This window comes from Micropterus salmoides, unplaced genomic scaffold (assembly GCF_014851395.1).
Source record: "Micropterus salmoides isolate LMB-PRFRI ecotype aquatic unplaced genomic scaffold, ASM1485139v1 Ms_hic_scaffold_10, whole genome shotgun sequence".
NCBI lineage: Eukaryota > Metazoa > Chordata > Actinopteri > Centrarchiformes > Centrarchidae > Micropterus > Micropterus salmoides.
This window is the reverse complement of record NW_024040041.1, coordinates 3,335,320-3,349,856: the sequence shown is the minus strand read 5'-3', so window position 1 is coordinate 3,349,856 and position 14,537 is coordinate 3,335,320. Positions and strand designations below refer to the sequence as shown.

The 14,537-nt window shown below is 43.9% G+C and overlaps 2 protein-coding genes across 10 annotated transcripts in view; both read right to left on the bottom strand.

Annotated features, from left to right (window-relative positions):
* Positions 1 to 1,354: 1,354 nt before the first annotated feature.
* Positions 1,355 to 5,141, bottom strand: hoxb2a (homeobox B2a). Its single transcript, XM_038739800.1, has 2 exons — positions 4,530 to 5,141; positions 1,355 to 2,924 (listed from the first exon to the last, which is right to left on the bottom strand). The coding sequence occupies exons 1-2, from the start codon at positions 5,011 to 5,013 to the stop codon at positions 2,074 to 2,076; spliced, it is 1,335 nt and encodes a 444-aa protein (XP_038595728.1). The 5' UTR covers positions 5,014 to 5,141; the 3' UTR covers positions 1,355 to 2,073.
* A 591-nt stretch (positions 5,142 to 5,732) lies between these two features.
* Positions 5,733 to 14,537, bottom strand: part of hoxb3a (homeobox B3a) — a 92,004-nt gene continuing 83,199 nt past the window's right edge. For 8 of the 9 annotated variants that reach the window (XM_038739756.1, XM_038739749.1, XM_038739775.1 and 5 more), the window contains one exon: positions 9,790 to 13,647. In XM_038739756.1, coding sequence (XP_038595684.1) covers positions 12,776 to 13,647 — 872 coding nt within the window. In that variant the 3' untranslated portion in view covers positions 9,790 to 12,775. Of the gene's footprint in view, positions 5,842 to 9,789; positions 13,648 to 14,537 lie in introns of those variants that run through there. The other variant, XM_038739788.1, reaches the window with a different exon arrangement.

Genomic DNA, 14,537 nt, shown 5'->3' with positions numbered 1-14,537 from the left:
GATGTGTTGCTAACTAAGTTATTTTTTTCTAAATCAGTGGGTTTGCAAATATCAGACATTTGAACATAGCCTACTATAAATGCTAAATAAAAATATATTATAAGTGTATTATTATTATTATTATTATTATTATTATTATCATGCAATTAGCCATAAACCTGCATTGAATGTGTAGCATAAAAAAATTGTCACATTTCGGTTGTTTTTTGGGGGGGCTCTTCTTAACACACACACACACACACACACACACACTATGCCTGTCACAGTGAGCCAGTCATCCTGTAATGGCTGCCACTGCTCATTGTTCACATCCTGCTTTGTCTTCAGCGCCATTTTGACTCTGCTGGAGGAGGAGGAGGGGGGGGGGAGGAGTTATTTTGCAACACACACACGCACACACTAATAGCATGGAGCTAGCCATGCTAACTCAGAGTTAGCTTCCCATGCATCCTACTAATAACTGGACAGAATTTGTAGTGCCAAGCTACACTTACAAATAGAGGGTGAGTTGTGCTTCACTGGGGTTAGCTCTGGGTCTCACACGCTGTCAGTAAAAGGTTTCATTGTGGTTACTCTGCTATTCTCACATGGTGAAAGCTCCTGCTGAGGAATACCCAGCGAGCTAAGCTAACTTGCAGAAAACAAAGATTCTGCTCTGGCCTGTTTCTCACATTATTGCAAATATCCTCACAACCCCTTCTTCACAGTTACCTCTGGGTGAAGTCACATGAGATGAACCATATATATATATATATATATATATATATATATATATATATATATATATATATATATATATATATATATATATACACACACACACACACACACACACACACATATATACATACTGTGAGAGAACTAGACGGGGCCATATTTAAATCTGTCCAAATTATGAGCCAGCATTTAAACATAAATAAGAAGGTGAAAATATTAAACAAAAAAAAGACAAGTATTTAATTTTAATGACAAACTGTATCTTAAAAATTAGAAAAGAAACAAACTGGAAATTATAGGCATATTGTTAATTGCAATGTATAAATGTATAAATGAATATGAAAATTATACATAGGCCTACCATCAAAAAATTTCAAATATTGCTTACTATTACAAGCAACAGCAACAAAATAATTTAAGAAATGATAAAATGTCTATCAATAAGCTGTTGAATACTCACTCTGATTAATATTTAGGCTTTTATAAAAATAAAAGTTAATTATTAATTATTAGTGATAGCTGCATAAAAATAAATGTAGCCTACTGCATGCCATATTTCTTAACTATTATTATATAAATATAAAAGTATTATATAGGTATTCAGCACTCCTTGAAATAAACAACATGGTCCACATCGTAATTGTTTGTGTGTTTTTTATTATTATTATTATTCCACTATGAAAATATATGTACAATAAATAATTTGGATTTTCACTATTAAAGAATCTCAATAAATAAACTAGGGTCTAAAACTCGGGTCATCAGCAGGGCTTCTCTCTCTCTCGTCTCGCCACGTTCAGAGAGAGAATGAATTAATTCTTCAGTTTCGAATTTGTAAGAGCAGTCCAGCTCTCTGCACCTAGACTTCGCGAACAGTTCCTGAGAAGTTATTAAGGATCCATGAAGCTGCACCAGAATGGACTAGAGGAAACAAATCCACGCACACTGATAAAGGTCCATCGTTTTAACAAAACAAAAAAATATCAAAAACAAGAAAGGCAATAAATACCTGAAATTTGGACATGAGGAGAGTAAAACATCCACCACTTCTCGATCGTGGAAAAAAAAACAATTTCCTTTCGGTGTTTAAAATAAAAAATGCATCTCTCTTAAACTACATTTAGCGGGAAAGTAAAACCAGCAAGAAGACGAAAAAATATATATATTTAAAAACGAACAGAATTTTCATTCAGAAATGTTTCAGGAATGTTGCCGAGAAGCTTTTATGCTTTTTAAACAACAGAGTCCTCGCCGAGTGCTGTCTCTTCCGCTCGATTGTTCATCCACACAGGCCTGTCCCTCCACTCCGTCTTTTGTCTTTTATTTTTCGTTTATGATTAAACGTTGCAGCTGGCCTCAGAAGTTGAGGTGCTGCAGGTCTATGGTGCACAGTGTGCTTGTGAACAGGTCGAAGTCCTCCTCGGAGAAATCCACCGGACTATCCAGGGAACTCTGGAGGCTGGGTGAAAGGCAGGCGTCCCCGGCGAAGAAGGTCAGATCGGGGAGCGCAGATGAGGAGGCGGCGGGAGGGGCAGCCGAGGAGGAGGTGATGGGCGAGTCCCGTTGCTCAGAGAATGACGGATCGGACGCCGCTACTGCTGCTGCGAGCCCGGCCTCGCTGAGCTGCATCAGGCCCGGGTTGTCAGCCGAGTTCGTCGGGGTGAACGCAGGCGGGGAGTGGTGAGATGCAGCAGCGTCCGAGGAGCCAGATGCCCCTGGCAGCGGTGGGCGTTCGGGACGGCTCAAACTGCAGCCCTCCTCCGGCGTGGGCTGTGCATTGTCCCCGCTGTCATTGGCGTAGGCGGTGGGAGCAGCGGCCGAAGATGGATTGCTGCTCCCCGGCTCGCCCTCCGATGTGGCCTCCCCGGTGCCAGATGCTTCCAGCGGCTGGCTTGAGTACGGGGATGAAGCATCGGCGCCTTCGAGCGGCTCGAACCCGCCCAGGTCGCTGGATTCGTGGCCTCCTCCACCGCCGTCCCGGTGGTGCGTAGTCTGGCGCTTGTGTTTCATCCGCCGGTTCTGGAACCAAACTTTGACCTGCCGCTCGGTCAGATCCAAAAGGGCGGCGATCTCTACCCTCCTGGGCCGGCATAGATACTTGTTGAAGTGGAACTCCTTTTCCAGCTCCAGCAGCTGCGTGTTGGTGTAGGCCGTGCGCAGCCGGCGGGACCCGGCTCCTCCACCATCCAGACCCGCATGACTTGAGTCTGCAGGGAGACAAAGACAAATAAAGGAGTGAGACAGAGAACTATTAGGCTATGTGGAGGATTTATTGTGCTAAATGTTGAGAAGCATTTCTATTTTTTTATTTTAATTTTGTATTTCATTTAAACTTCAAATCGTAATCCAGGCTACTTCACGAGAGCCCCGTAAAATCTCCACAATGTTATTGCGTGCAATATCTCCTGCCAAGAAATAAGCTGCTTCAGCATAGAACAGAAATTCCCTCGGTTCTTCTCGCTCTAATAAAACAGTAATAAAACACAAAAAGTCTCGTAAAAAATAGTCATTCCAATTAAGGTAGCAGCCAAAGCCGTAACTGCAAAAGCGGACCTTGCTGCTGGTGAAAAAATATATACACAAAAAACATAGATAAAGATAGATGATCACATTGTCAAAGTGGGTTTCCCTCCTCTGTAAAGCTTGGAGTACAGCGAGCCTGCTATGAGAGGCTGCAGCATGTGATCAGAGAGATGCAAAGACAGGAAAATAAATAAATCATGGGATAGGGAGGAAATGTGCAGGGAAATGTGGGAATGTCGATGAGAAGTGAACGTGGCGGTATCTGTCAGAAACATAACTATAAACCCCGAATGGCTTTATAAATGAGATCAGAAAAGGCAGGAAATTGGGCGAGAAGACGAGAAAACACACGAATTTCAATTCAAATGAACGGGATTTGGATTTTGCTTTTGAAGAAGCGATGAAATAAGAAATAAAGGGGGGGGGGGGGGGGGGGGGGGGGTAGAGATGCAGTGAATGTTATGGAGATCAGTGTAAAAGACAGAAATGACCTAAGCCCAAGAAAATCAGATTGTGTGCAGTCGGTATCCTGTGTGGATGTAGTCCAACCCCCCCTCCCTCCCCCAACCCCTACCCCAGCATATTTTGTCCAGTAGTTTTGCCTCGCCATTACATTTCCTACCTCCATCCAATATGGCCACCATCTCAGTTGTGTTATGAATGTATAATACCAGGACGATGCTGCTGCCGCCCGTATCACCACTCAATGAACAGAATGATACAAGCTGCAGCAGCAATCCTCTGCAGGATGCATAAAGACAAATCCCCCTCTGCGCGTCTTTACGCAGGATAAATATATGGACAGAATGCAATGCAATGAAACTTGGGCTATATGTGGTACATAACTAACAGGGTACTGGTCTGAAAGGTTTGCACTTAGTGCAAAGCTGGATTCTATATGGATCCCAAACAAATGACAGAGATGATGTGCGTAAAACATGAGTGGGTGCACATTTAAAGGCATGACGAGAGAGTGTGCAAAGCACTGCAGCACAATGCAGTGGTCTAGATATGGCTTCCCTGTTGACACAGCATCACAGCACTGCACAATACACACACACACACACTGAAGAAGAAAAAGACAATGTCATCTAACCACATCATGCTGTGTGTAAAGATGGTGGGTTATATCTGAAGTGGAACTGAAATGAAGATCCAGACAGAAAATTCAAGCACAGGCTGCACATCCCTTACACTCACACCACACACCACACCACACACACACACACACACACACACACACACACACACACACACACACATACTGGCTCTCCCATCCCAGTACCGACCTGTGGGGGACTCGATGCCCGCCGAAGCATACCCGGAGGCGGTCGGCGACGGGGAGGACGAGGTGGGGGGGATGATGGATCCGCCACCGCTGGAGCTGCTCCCAGGCTTGGGGCACTTCTTTGATGACTTCTTCTCCTTCATCCAGGGAAACTCGTGGGCCAGCGGACCGGCCGGAGAGGCCGTGGCCGTGCCAGGGGCCTGGCCGGCCGGGCAGGGTTGCTGGGCGGCTCGGTGGTGCGTCTGGAGGCCATTAGTGGCGGAGGTTCTCCGGTTCTGCTGGCTCCTAGCAGTCGGTCTCGGCTGGCTGGCTGTGCAGGGGCTGAGGCTGGGGATGGTGTGCTCGAAGGGAGGCGGAATTACTGTCGACTCCTTGATTGATGAAGTTTGAAATGACTCCAGGACGGCGGGGAAGGACGTCAGGCACTCTGCTAGGGACGGCTGGCTGTTTATAAAACCGATCTCCCTCTCAAATTCAAAATTCATAGCTCCCTCAGACCGGTTTCACCCTCAAACGGCGAGACCCCCGAACAATCCCTTCCCCAAAATAAAAAAAACAAAACACATAGCCTACACACGCACGCTCGCACACGCACACAACACAATATGGCTTCTTAAAAAAATAAAACGAAATGAAAAAACGCACGAGCACGTATGCCCCGACCGCAATGGCGTAAATGCGGTGGCTATATAATAATTGTGTATATTGGTGATATTACTAGCGTATGGGGACCTGGGTAGGCTAAACTGAAGAACTATGGGGCGAAATTGCAGCCAATTCCTGGTCATGTGACCCAAAACATCCAATCGGGGGCTTCGGCCTGGCGGCGGCGATGGATGTGGGAAGCAGCATTATTATTTTTCCACCAAACGCTGTGGCAAAGAGGGGCTGTATCACAGGATAGCCGCTATTGTTTTGTCTTAGCGGGGGGTAAATTCTGGGGAGAAAAAACGGGGAAGGCGGCGGTCGCCATGTGCGCCGTGTGGGCGGCGGGTCGGCGCATCCAGGCCGGTGTTACGCACAAACAATAGAGCATCTCTCGGAGATTTTTTCGGTCCTCTGGGTGATATGACAGTTAACATTGGGTGAGCGGAGCCGGCCAACACCGTTTACAATATGGCTCCTTAAAAAAAGCCTGCCTACTGTTTACAACACTCAGCTCATTAATCTTATAAAGTGTGACAGAGCCTGAAAATCCCCAACTTAGACACGGAAAACTTGGACAGGGTTTTAGATGGCGCAGCAGCTCAGGAGGAGAGGATGATGAAGATTTCTACTCAGCCAGCGGTAGTGAAGATGAAGCAGGTTGGCTTCTAACAGAGGAGAGAGACAGAAACTTAGATTTAACTGGGAAGAGAGGCAGTGAGCCTGTTGGTGTGTAAGTGGACATTTTTGTATTTAATAGACTTCTTAGTGCATTTAGGGTAATGCTTTTTTAAAAACAGCTGTTTCGTCCGTGCGTTCGTGTGTGTTTGTGAGACATAGAAACCTGCTGTCTAAATATAATCTCACTAAAATAGTATCTGCACGCAGGCTCCAAAATTCTTGGTCCAGGCTACCATGGTTCTCCCTCACCCTCTCGTTCCTATGTGATGTGTGTGTGTTAAAAATGCTCCGTGTGTTTACGCAGAGAGTAAGAGGGAGAGAGAGTTCACAGCGAGGTCGCTCCGTGCAGCTGGGAAAAAAGTAAAGGAGAGCGCAGGCCCCCTGTTCCTCCTAATAGTGAAATAATAATACAGCGACAATAATATGAATGCTAACAGTAAGTGAGAGTGTGATGATGGCCTCACGACTCAACAGGACGCACATGTAGATGTTTTAGAAATATCAGCAACTCGGGAATTTAAGCAGAGGGTATTTTGGGGAGGGCCCGAGGAGCCCCGAGTGGAAAAAAAGAAGTGCGGTGATCAATCTTTCTCTCCCTGCAAAGAGCCTGACAGCAGCCCCATCTCTCTCCCTAAATAACAAGAAAACCTCCAGTCTTTTTCTCTCCATCTCTCTCCTTTTAGGTCCAGTATTCGCCATGCTTGAATGTTTTTAACACTGCTTCTACGCGCAGCAGACACGCGCATATCATGCAGAACTATGTTATCTATTAAAAAAACTGATAAACACAAATTAATATAAGCTATTTAGCTCGCCCCCATTCTCCCTCTCTTTCCCATGCCATTTGGCTTCGCCCCCCAGGCTCTGAAAAAAAAAAAAAAAGAGGCAGAAAGAGCAGAAATGTGTGTGGGAGTGAGGGCCATTGAGAGCAGCAGAAAGCGCAGGCAGCGAGTAGGCCGAGGCTGCACGAACACACACAACACAGCACACACAAGCTGCTGACTGAGCTCCAGCACCACAACACTGCACCCGCACGGCCCCGTTTCTCTATCTCGTTTTGACTATGTCTGGAATTTTATCAACAGTATAGAGATTTTTTTTGTAAAATTACTACAAGTCTTTTTTTTTTTGAGTTTGGTGGAGAGCAGAAGCTGTTTTTTCCCCCATGAGACGCATGGATTGGCCGACTGAAGATTGGGGATTTTTGACTTTTAATTTAATTTAAGGTTGCTATATTTGATTTTGCAGTCACTTCATTTGTTAGGGGTACTGTTAATGGTAGGGTAAATCATGCATTTCCCTTATAGAAATTAGCCTACGTTTGAATTTAAATTTAAAATATGATTGCTAATCATTAGCCTGATATTTGATATTTTGATTGGTTCCACACATGTTTACGCTTTTTTTAAAGGAAGAAAAAAGCTTCCGAATTATCAGTTCATGAATTGTACTTCCTCATTCTGTTTATACTAAATAAAAGTAAATTTAAAAAATATTGTTATTATTATAGACTTTAGTCAAATTGATACAGGCTACAGCATGATGAATCAGGACATCTGTTCACATCTGACAAAGAACTTATTTGACAGGTTCTCTACCTAATACAGCCCATGTAAAAATCGTAACGTTATTAAATTGTAGTTATAACTTCTGAACACTCCAGATCAGTATGTGTGCTGTGAGCGTGGTTTCAGCAGTGGCTGCGTTCCCGAAGCCGAGCCGTCTGTTTTTATGAGGCAATAAATTAGATCCAATCTCTGCTTATTGGTGTTTTTATTGTCTGTTAGTCCAACGGAGATGTAAAGGGAAGTACGGCCATTATTTATGGGAGCTTGATTTATGTCCCAAGTTTTATGCCGCTCTCAGGCCTCAGAGCACACGCGCGAGCTAGAGAAGGGTCGCTGCGGGTTAGAGACCACGTGACCGGGCCAAGGCGCAGGCCCCGGGCTTTTTTTAGTCATATCAGCTAGCAGGAGGATCAGCATGTGTGGAAAAAGTCCAGAACGCAAGAGAGAAGACAGAACAGTTAAGCTGAAGTGATCTCTGTTTTTAATGCTCTTGGTTCCCATGCTGGTTCAGTATCCATACTACATTATACCACAGGTATAAAGTCCTCTATCTGTTGAAAAAGGTGGAACTTGGAAAATGGACAGGCAGTTAACAGTTAATTATTAAAAGCAGTCAGCAATTCAATTGTCAATAAGTTAGTGGAATAGAAAAAAAAGTCAAGTTAAAACTTATATATAACTCCAGCCTACAGCAAATTATAAAACACTCTCTAGCCTGGTTTGGGAATGGCTTATTCCCAATGCTTTAAACCATAAGTACATTTGTTTGTTTTTTGCCAAACTATTAATTCCAAGTTCAAGAAGGAGCTCTCCCTCTATTATATATATTGTTGAATGCAATGAGTGTTTATGCAGAGGAACAGATTTCCCTTGGGTGAGACTCCTACAGAGATGGTTTGGGGTTCATTCTGGTTTTAGTCCAGTGCTGCTTCGGGTTCAGGTTTAGAGGTCAGATAGGGTTTCAGTGTCCTGCTCTAAGGACACATCAGCAGATTGCGTGTTTGAAGGTCGCCTTGCTGCCAACTCGCTGCTACAAATAATTGGTAACATGAGCTTGAAAATAAATGAGTTTTATAATTTTAAATCACAGGCTGCTTTCAGTTTTCCAAAAACTGTATCCTATTTTTGTAGAGAAATGGACTCCTAAGGGTTTTCTTTTGCTCCAGTGACAGTTATCACTCCTGAATACGTGTCACGAGCAATGCTGTGAGGGTAAATTTGATATTGATGCCAGGCTAGACCAAAGCTATCTTTTGTGTTTCACTCAATCCTAAAATTAAATATGGAGCCTCATATCAGATCAACAGTACGCTGAAGGGCCTTGGATATTGTCTTCTGGATTGTTATGTTATGTTACATCTATGTGTTGTTGTCTTGATTTGGGTCTCTTCTGTGATGTTGCAAAGAGAGTGATGCAAGGGGAAACACAGACAGTGTCAAAATCAAGTGGCAACAGGTATCAGGTTTTAGATAATACTTGGATCTGACCATAGATGCAGCCCAGTGTCTGTTTTGTCCTGGTATGGTAAATGAATACCAGCCGCCAGCAAAACAGTAGCATAATAGCTGCAATTAGAACATTTGTATACTCTGCAGCCACTTTGCCAAGAAACCACTGTCTAGTTTGTAAAGCATAAATGAGGCTAAAAACAGAATATAAGTTTTCCTAAAGGTTAAAGATGTTTTCTTTTTATTTCTGACATGTTACATGTGGCTCTTGGCTTCAGATTTCATAATTGGGAGTGTTTTTCTGACAGTGATATCATGCTGTAGCCCCAGGTATCGACCCGATATTCAATACTGGCATCAGTGTCAGGTCATCCCTCAGCCAGAAACATGCTGTTTGAAAGAAGTCACACCAGATCTGGGATTTATGAACAGTGTTTTGTGTCCTCAGCCATCACATCGTGGTAGAATATAGGTGAACACAGACCAATTAGTCTGCATCACATAACATAAAATGTAAACTTATCAGTATAAAGCAGTGAGGGCAGCTGATTTTAAAAAGTTCAGTGGGTTGAAAATTCTTTTAGAAGAATATGTGAACCTTCAAAGTTGATCATCAACAAAACTATGTACCGCTTACTTTAAACGTTTGAGTTTTAATCCTGGTGTGAAATTATTTGCATATTTTCATAGTTTATGAATTTTGCCACAGCTGTCAGCCAAGTGGAGTACAAAGGGCTGTTTATATGTTGCCATGACAGTCAGTAGAGTTGGTGCTGGCAGGGTTTTCACCTGACAGGAGCACAGCCTAACAAAATGTTACAGCCGTTTCAGATGGAACTTTCTAGGTTTTCGGGTTGATGATGTTTTTAAACATCTGGAGTCTTCACTCCTGAGAATCATAAAAAACTGACGATAAGCTCTGAATAACATAACATTTTATTAAAGAATTGTTTGACAGACAACTCTCTCAACAATGAAAGAAAAAGGAGCTACAAAGGACAAAGAAATAAGTTTTTTTTTCTCCAAAAAGACTTCTTCTTTTTTCCAGCTAATAGTTTGTCTAAATTTTCCGACTATGCACGGATGGGTCACCAATCCCCATCCTTGCCTTTTTCCCTGTACAAGCCAAGACATTTATGTACAAGGGTCATTATAGGAACATAAAAACTACTTATTTTCTTCTAAAATACAAGAACTAAAAAATGTAACTTCAGTACAATGGACAAGAAGAACACAACGTTGTTTTTTTTCTTTCTTAACAGGTAAATACTAAAAAAGTACAGTATTTTTTCTCGATATAAATACATGAAGGATAAATAATAATTATACAAAACAGAAAGTATTTTTAAACTGGCTATAACAAATAAATATTTATATATGAATGTTCACTTGAACACACATTGGCGAAAGACGCTTTGATTGGAGGGCCTTACGTCTTCAAAATAAGATTTTATTATTATTTTTACCTTTAACCATCAAAATGTAAACTCTAAGTGCAACAATGATGCCCAGATGTGAAAAGCGTTTGTGTAGATCTGCACTTTTAAAAACCACATCACAGGTTTATTTCCAGAACAGCAGAGAGTGTAGTGGGAGTCAGACACACACAGCTTGTTCCCAGTGTTGAACACTGGCTGAAACACTCCTGTAAGGGCCTTGTGTGTGTCCTTCCAAACTCCCCTCACTGATGGTTCAAACAAATAAACCCATTTGTTTTCAAAATGTACGATACACACCAGCTCTCGTCTCTGGACATGCATTTTTGTTCAAATATATACCCTGTATCCACGTTAAAAGTCAAGATATGCAAGAACAAAACAAAACTATGAAAGTGAACCCTTCCAAAATGATAGTGAGAGAGAGAGACAGAAAGAGAGAGAGAAAGAGAGAGAGAACCAAACATAAATAAATAGTGTTCTCCACTCTTATTAGTTACCCTGTGTCGATGATGTGCTAAAACAAGAACATTAAAAATGTCTCTTCCGTGTCCTCTCATGTGTTTGTTTGAAGATGTCAACAGCTGGTGTAGCCTGGCTGTGGATGTGTCAGCGAAAGGAAGCTAGCTTAGCATTGCTGTGTGTGTGTGTGTGTGTGTGAATAATGAAACAGTGATTAGCTAACATAGCTTAGCACAGATGTGTGTTCGTGGGAGCTAGTTTAGCCTTTGAGCTTGTAGCTTCTTAAACCCTGTAAGAGTGATGGGAGGGTGGTGAGTGCATTTGTGGTGGTGGTGTGTGTGTGTGTGTACGCGTGTGTGTGTGGGGGGGGGGGGGGGTGGAGGGTGGTGGTCTGTGGCGGATTGTGAGAAATTTTGCCTCCTTCAGAAGCCATGTGCTGCTGCCACAGACAGGAGACGGTGGGTTAGTAGTGATTCAGTCTGGATGGAAAGAGAAGGGTACAGCAGGAGGTAAAAAGAGACAGTGAGGGGGGACCATCCAGTGGTTTTTATGTGCCTTGTGGAACGAGGGGAACAGAGGATGATGAGCGCTGCCAGCTCGAGCTATATATTTCTGTTCTCCCTCTCTCTCCGGCGATGGAGAGGCAGAGCTCTCCACATAGCTCAGCTCGGCTGACAACAACATGTGTTGCCTGGAGGGGGAGAGAGCTCAGCGTCATAAATCTAGCCACCTCGTTTACTGCCCATTAACATCTCAACTATTTCATTTACCAGGCGGGAGAGCTGTTTGTATATGTGCGTGTCTTAGGGGGGAGATTTTATTATCAAAGTACAATTTTAAACTAGCTCTAACAGAGCCCTTACAGCCTTTTTTCTTTTACAACATGCTAGCTGAGCTATGCTTGCGATTTGCTCCGCCCATGATGTATTAAAAGTCCAAAGAGGAAGACTTTAGTACTTAATGATACAACTTAAATATACCATATTATACAGAGAGATTTTTCCTTCCCTTTAGATTTATTTTTATTTTCTGAGAAATAGTGTTCACCAAAAACTGACATCTCGCCGTTTTTTAGATTGTAGAGTATTAGTCTAATGAACACTGACTAAACAGCGGTGCTCACCATAGATCCTGTTATGCCGTACAGCTGCATATGTCTCTGCACCAGTGCCATGAGACGAGCCCCCTGACGTTTATTGTCCCCGGGGGGACGTGAGAGACAATTGACTGTATACCACGTCTCCCACACCTACAATATGCTTCACTGCTCTGGGACCAAGAAATACACTCAGAGTAGACTGTAAATTGCTCTAAAAGGATTGATGTTAAAAGCATGGGTAAACGGAACCAAGAGTTCAAAAATGAAACATATATCACTGATAATGTATATTAACATTAAGCAGCTTTGAATGTGTAAGTTAAATTAAGCAGCTTTTTTATGGGAAGGTAAAACATTACACAGTTAAATGGTTTAAACGTTTTCTCCCCCCTGTATGACGACGTAAGGTTTCAGTAGTCCAGATTCATATTCCTTATGTGTGTACACATACTTAGTTAAAAAAGCTGAATCCAATTCTGAGTTAGTAAGTATGGTCCCAGCTTAATTTTCTTTTTGGCAGCTACCATTGATTTCAGTACTTTTACAGCAGATTTGTCTGACTCTTTTGACAACATGAATAGTTTGGGTCGATCTCTGCTACTTGATAATAGGCACAACCTTTGTATTTTTAAAATTAAATTAAACGCTCTAGCAATAGTAATAAGAATTGACGGAGCTATTGGTGAAGGCAGTGAAAACAGGGTGGGCCTGGAAAACAGTGATGGTTCCCCTCTGAGCACTGGACAAACCACTGGATGGCTCCTGTCTGTCTAGTTCTGTCTGTCCTGCCGTCCCATTGCAGCAGTAGAGTCCCCACATGTTAGTTAGTTTGTTAGTGAGTCACGTCGTGTTACGTGTTCTCTGTCGTCTTCACTATTTCCTACGTTGTCATTTTGTTCCAAACCTGCTACAGGTGAGTGAGCTTGGGTGCTTCCTGGATTCTGCCCTGAGTCGAGGTGTGGTGCGCCGACAGCTCGGTGTACGTCGGGTGTGTGGGCGGGTCACAGGGACCAGGGGGTCCCCCTCCGCCCACGTGGTGCTGGTTGGTGGCCGACATGGGCCCCGCGCCATTGTAGTCCATGGTTTGGTGGTGGGTTTGCGTGGGGCCGAGGTGGTTTAGCCCATACATGGAGGGCCCCGAGCCAGGCATAGGTTCCACATAGCTGCCACCCCCCACATAGACTGGACTGGCTTGCATGTTGGTGGGAGTCCCGTATCCGGCGGTGTTGGCCTGCACTAGGCCATGGTGGGGATGGGGGTCACCGTAATCCGGGTCTGGGGCGCCATACTTCTGCTGGGGGGGGCAGCCCTTCATGGGGACATTGGAGTAGGCAGTGGACATGGAGTAAGATACTCCCTGGTGGGGCTTGCCGAAGGATGGCGGAGATGGGACGTCGTAGCCTGCACCTCCTCCTCCGCCTCCCCCTCCCATGGGGTGCATTGAGTTGAGGAAACTGGCGGAGGACTGCATGGGCAGGGGTGGGGAGCCAGTCGGTGAGGGCCCTCCAGAGCTGGAGCTCAGGCCCTTGGACTTCTGGTCCTTCTTGTACTTCATGCGTCGGTTCTGAAACCAGATCTTGATCTGGCGTTCGGACAGGTTGAGCAGGTTGGCCATCTCCACGCGCCGTGGCCTGCACAGGTACCGGTTGAAGTGGAACTCCTTCTCCAGCTCAACCAGCTGGGCGCTGGTGTACGCCGTACGAGCCCGCTTTGATGATGCTGATGACCCGCCGGTAGGACTCTTCTCCCCGCTGCTGCCACTCTCCGCTCCTCCTGATGCTGAGGAGAGAAGAAAACGTTACAAAAAATGTAAAATAGAGGGAAAATTTACTGAAAAACTGGAGAGGATGCAGGGAAAAACACATAAATCTTTTAAATCTTATTAAATAGAATTAAAAGTAAGAAAATAGAGTAAAGAGAGAGCTAGAGAGGAGATCAAGAGAGAATAAAACACACCCTGAGTGTGCTGCATGCATGCTGGAGGAAATTGAAAGCATTCAGGTTCCTAATAAAGCAGAAGGGGGTCCGGGCAAGCGGGCTGAATTATCCCTTGATATTAGTCGTCATCACTTCATAACAGTGGCAGTTATTAAGAGACGGAGGGCCGGCGCTTGCCGAGGGCAGCTAAATTGCATCTTGGATGAAAAGACAAACCCCCGACAGCAACAGCAGATGCAGCACAAGGACTACGAGCAGGAACTGATGTTGATCTGCACTCTCATGGCCAAGAAAAGTCAAACTTCTCCCCATGTTTAGACTCCTAATAGAGCCTAGAGCTTCAAATCCACTAGCTGCTTTGGCTGCTTTATGAGACATTTTTAAGTGAATAAGACTTGAGATGAGTGTTGGTTATCTGACACAAAACAGCTCAAATAGTCTAATACACTAGCCACAATGAAGTAGCATGTAGCTGATGTTTATCCTCCCTCATTTCCATCAGATCTGCAACAAAGTGTTCTGCCTAAAAATTGTTCAAATGAAATGTTTGCGCGATGCTTCACATCATTTGTTTGCATGCCATACAAGCAGAGTAACCTCAAATTAGCTACTGTCACTTCTTTATCAGTCAGATGTATGCTTAGACAAAAACAGCCTGGGTGTTCAGATTTGTGAGGGCTGCAGATAAGAGTCTAAAGCCACTTTCACACTTTTACTAACAAAAAGAGAAG

Coding starts and splice junctions, on each gene's coding strand:
- hoxb2a (XM_038739800.1), bottom strand. CDS start 5,013: ATGAATTTTGAATTTGAGAGGGAGATCGGTTTTATAAACAGCCAGCCG. Junction 2,925..4,529: donor GGGCATCGAGTCCCCCACAG/GTCGGTACTGGG, acceptor GTCTCCCTGCAG/ACTCAAGTCATGCGGGTCTG.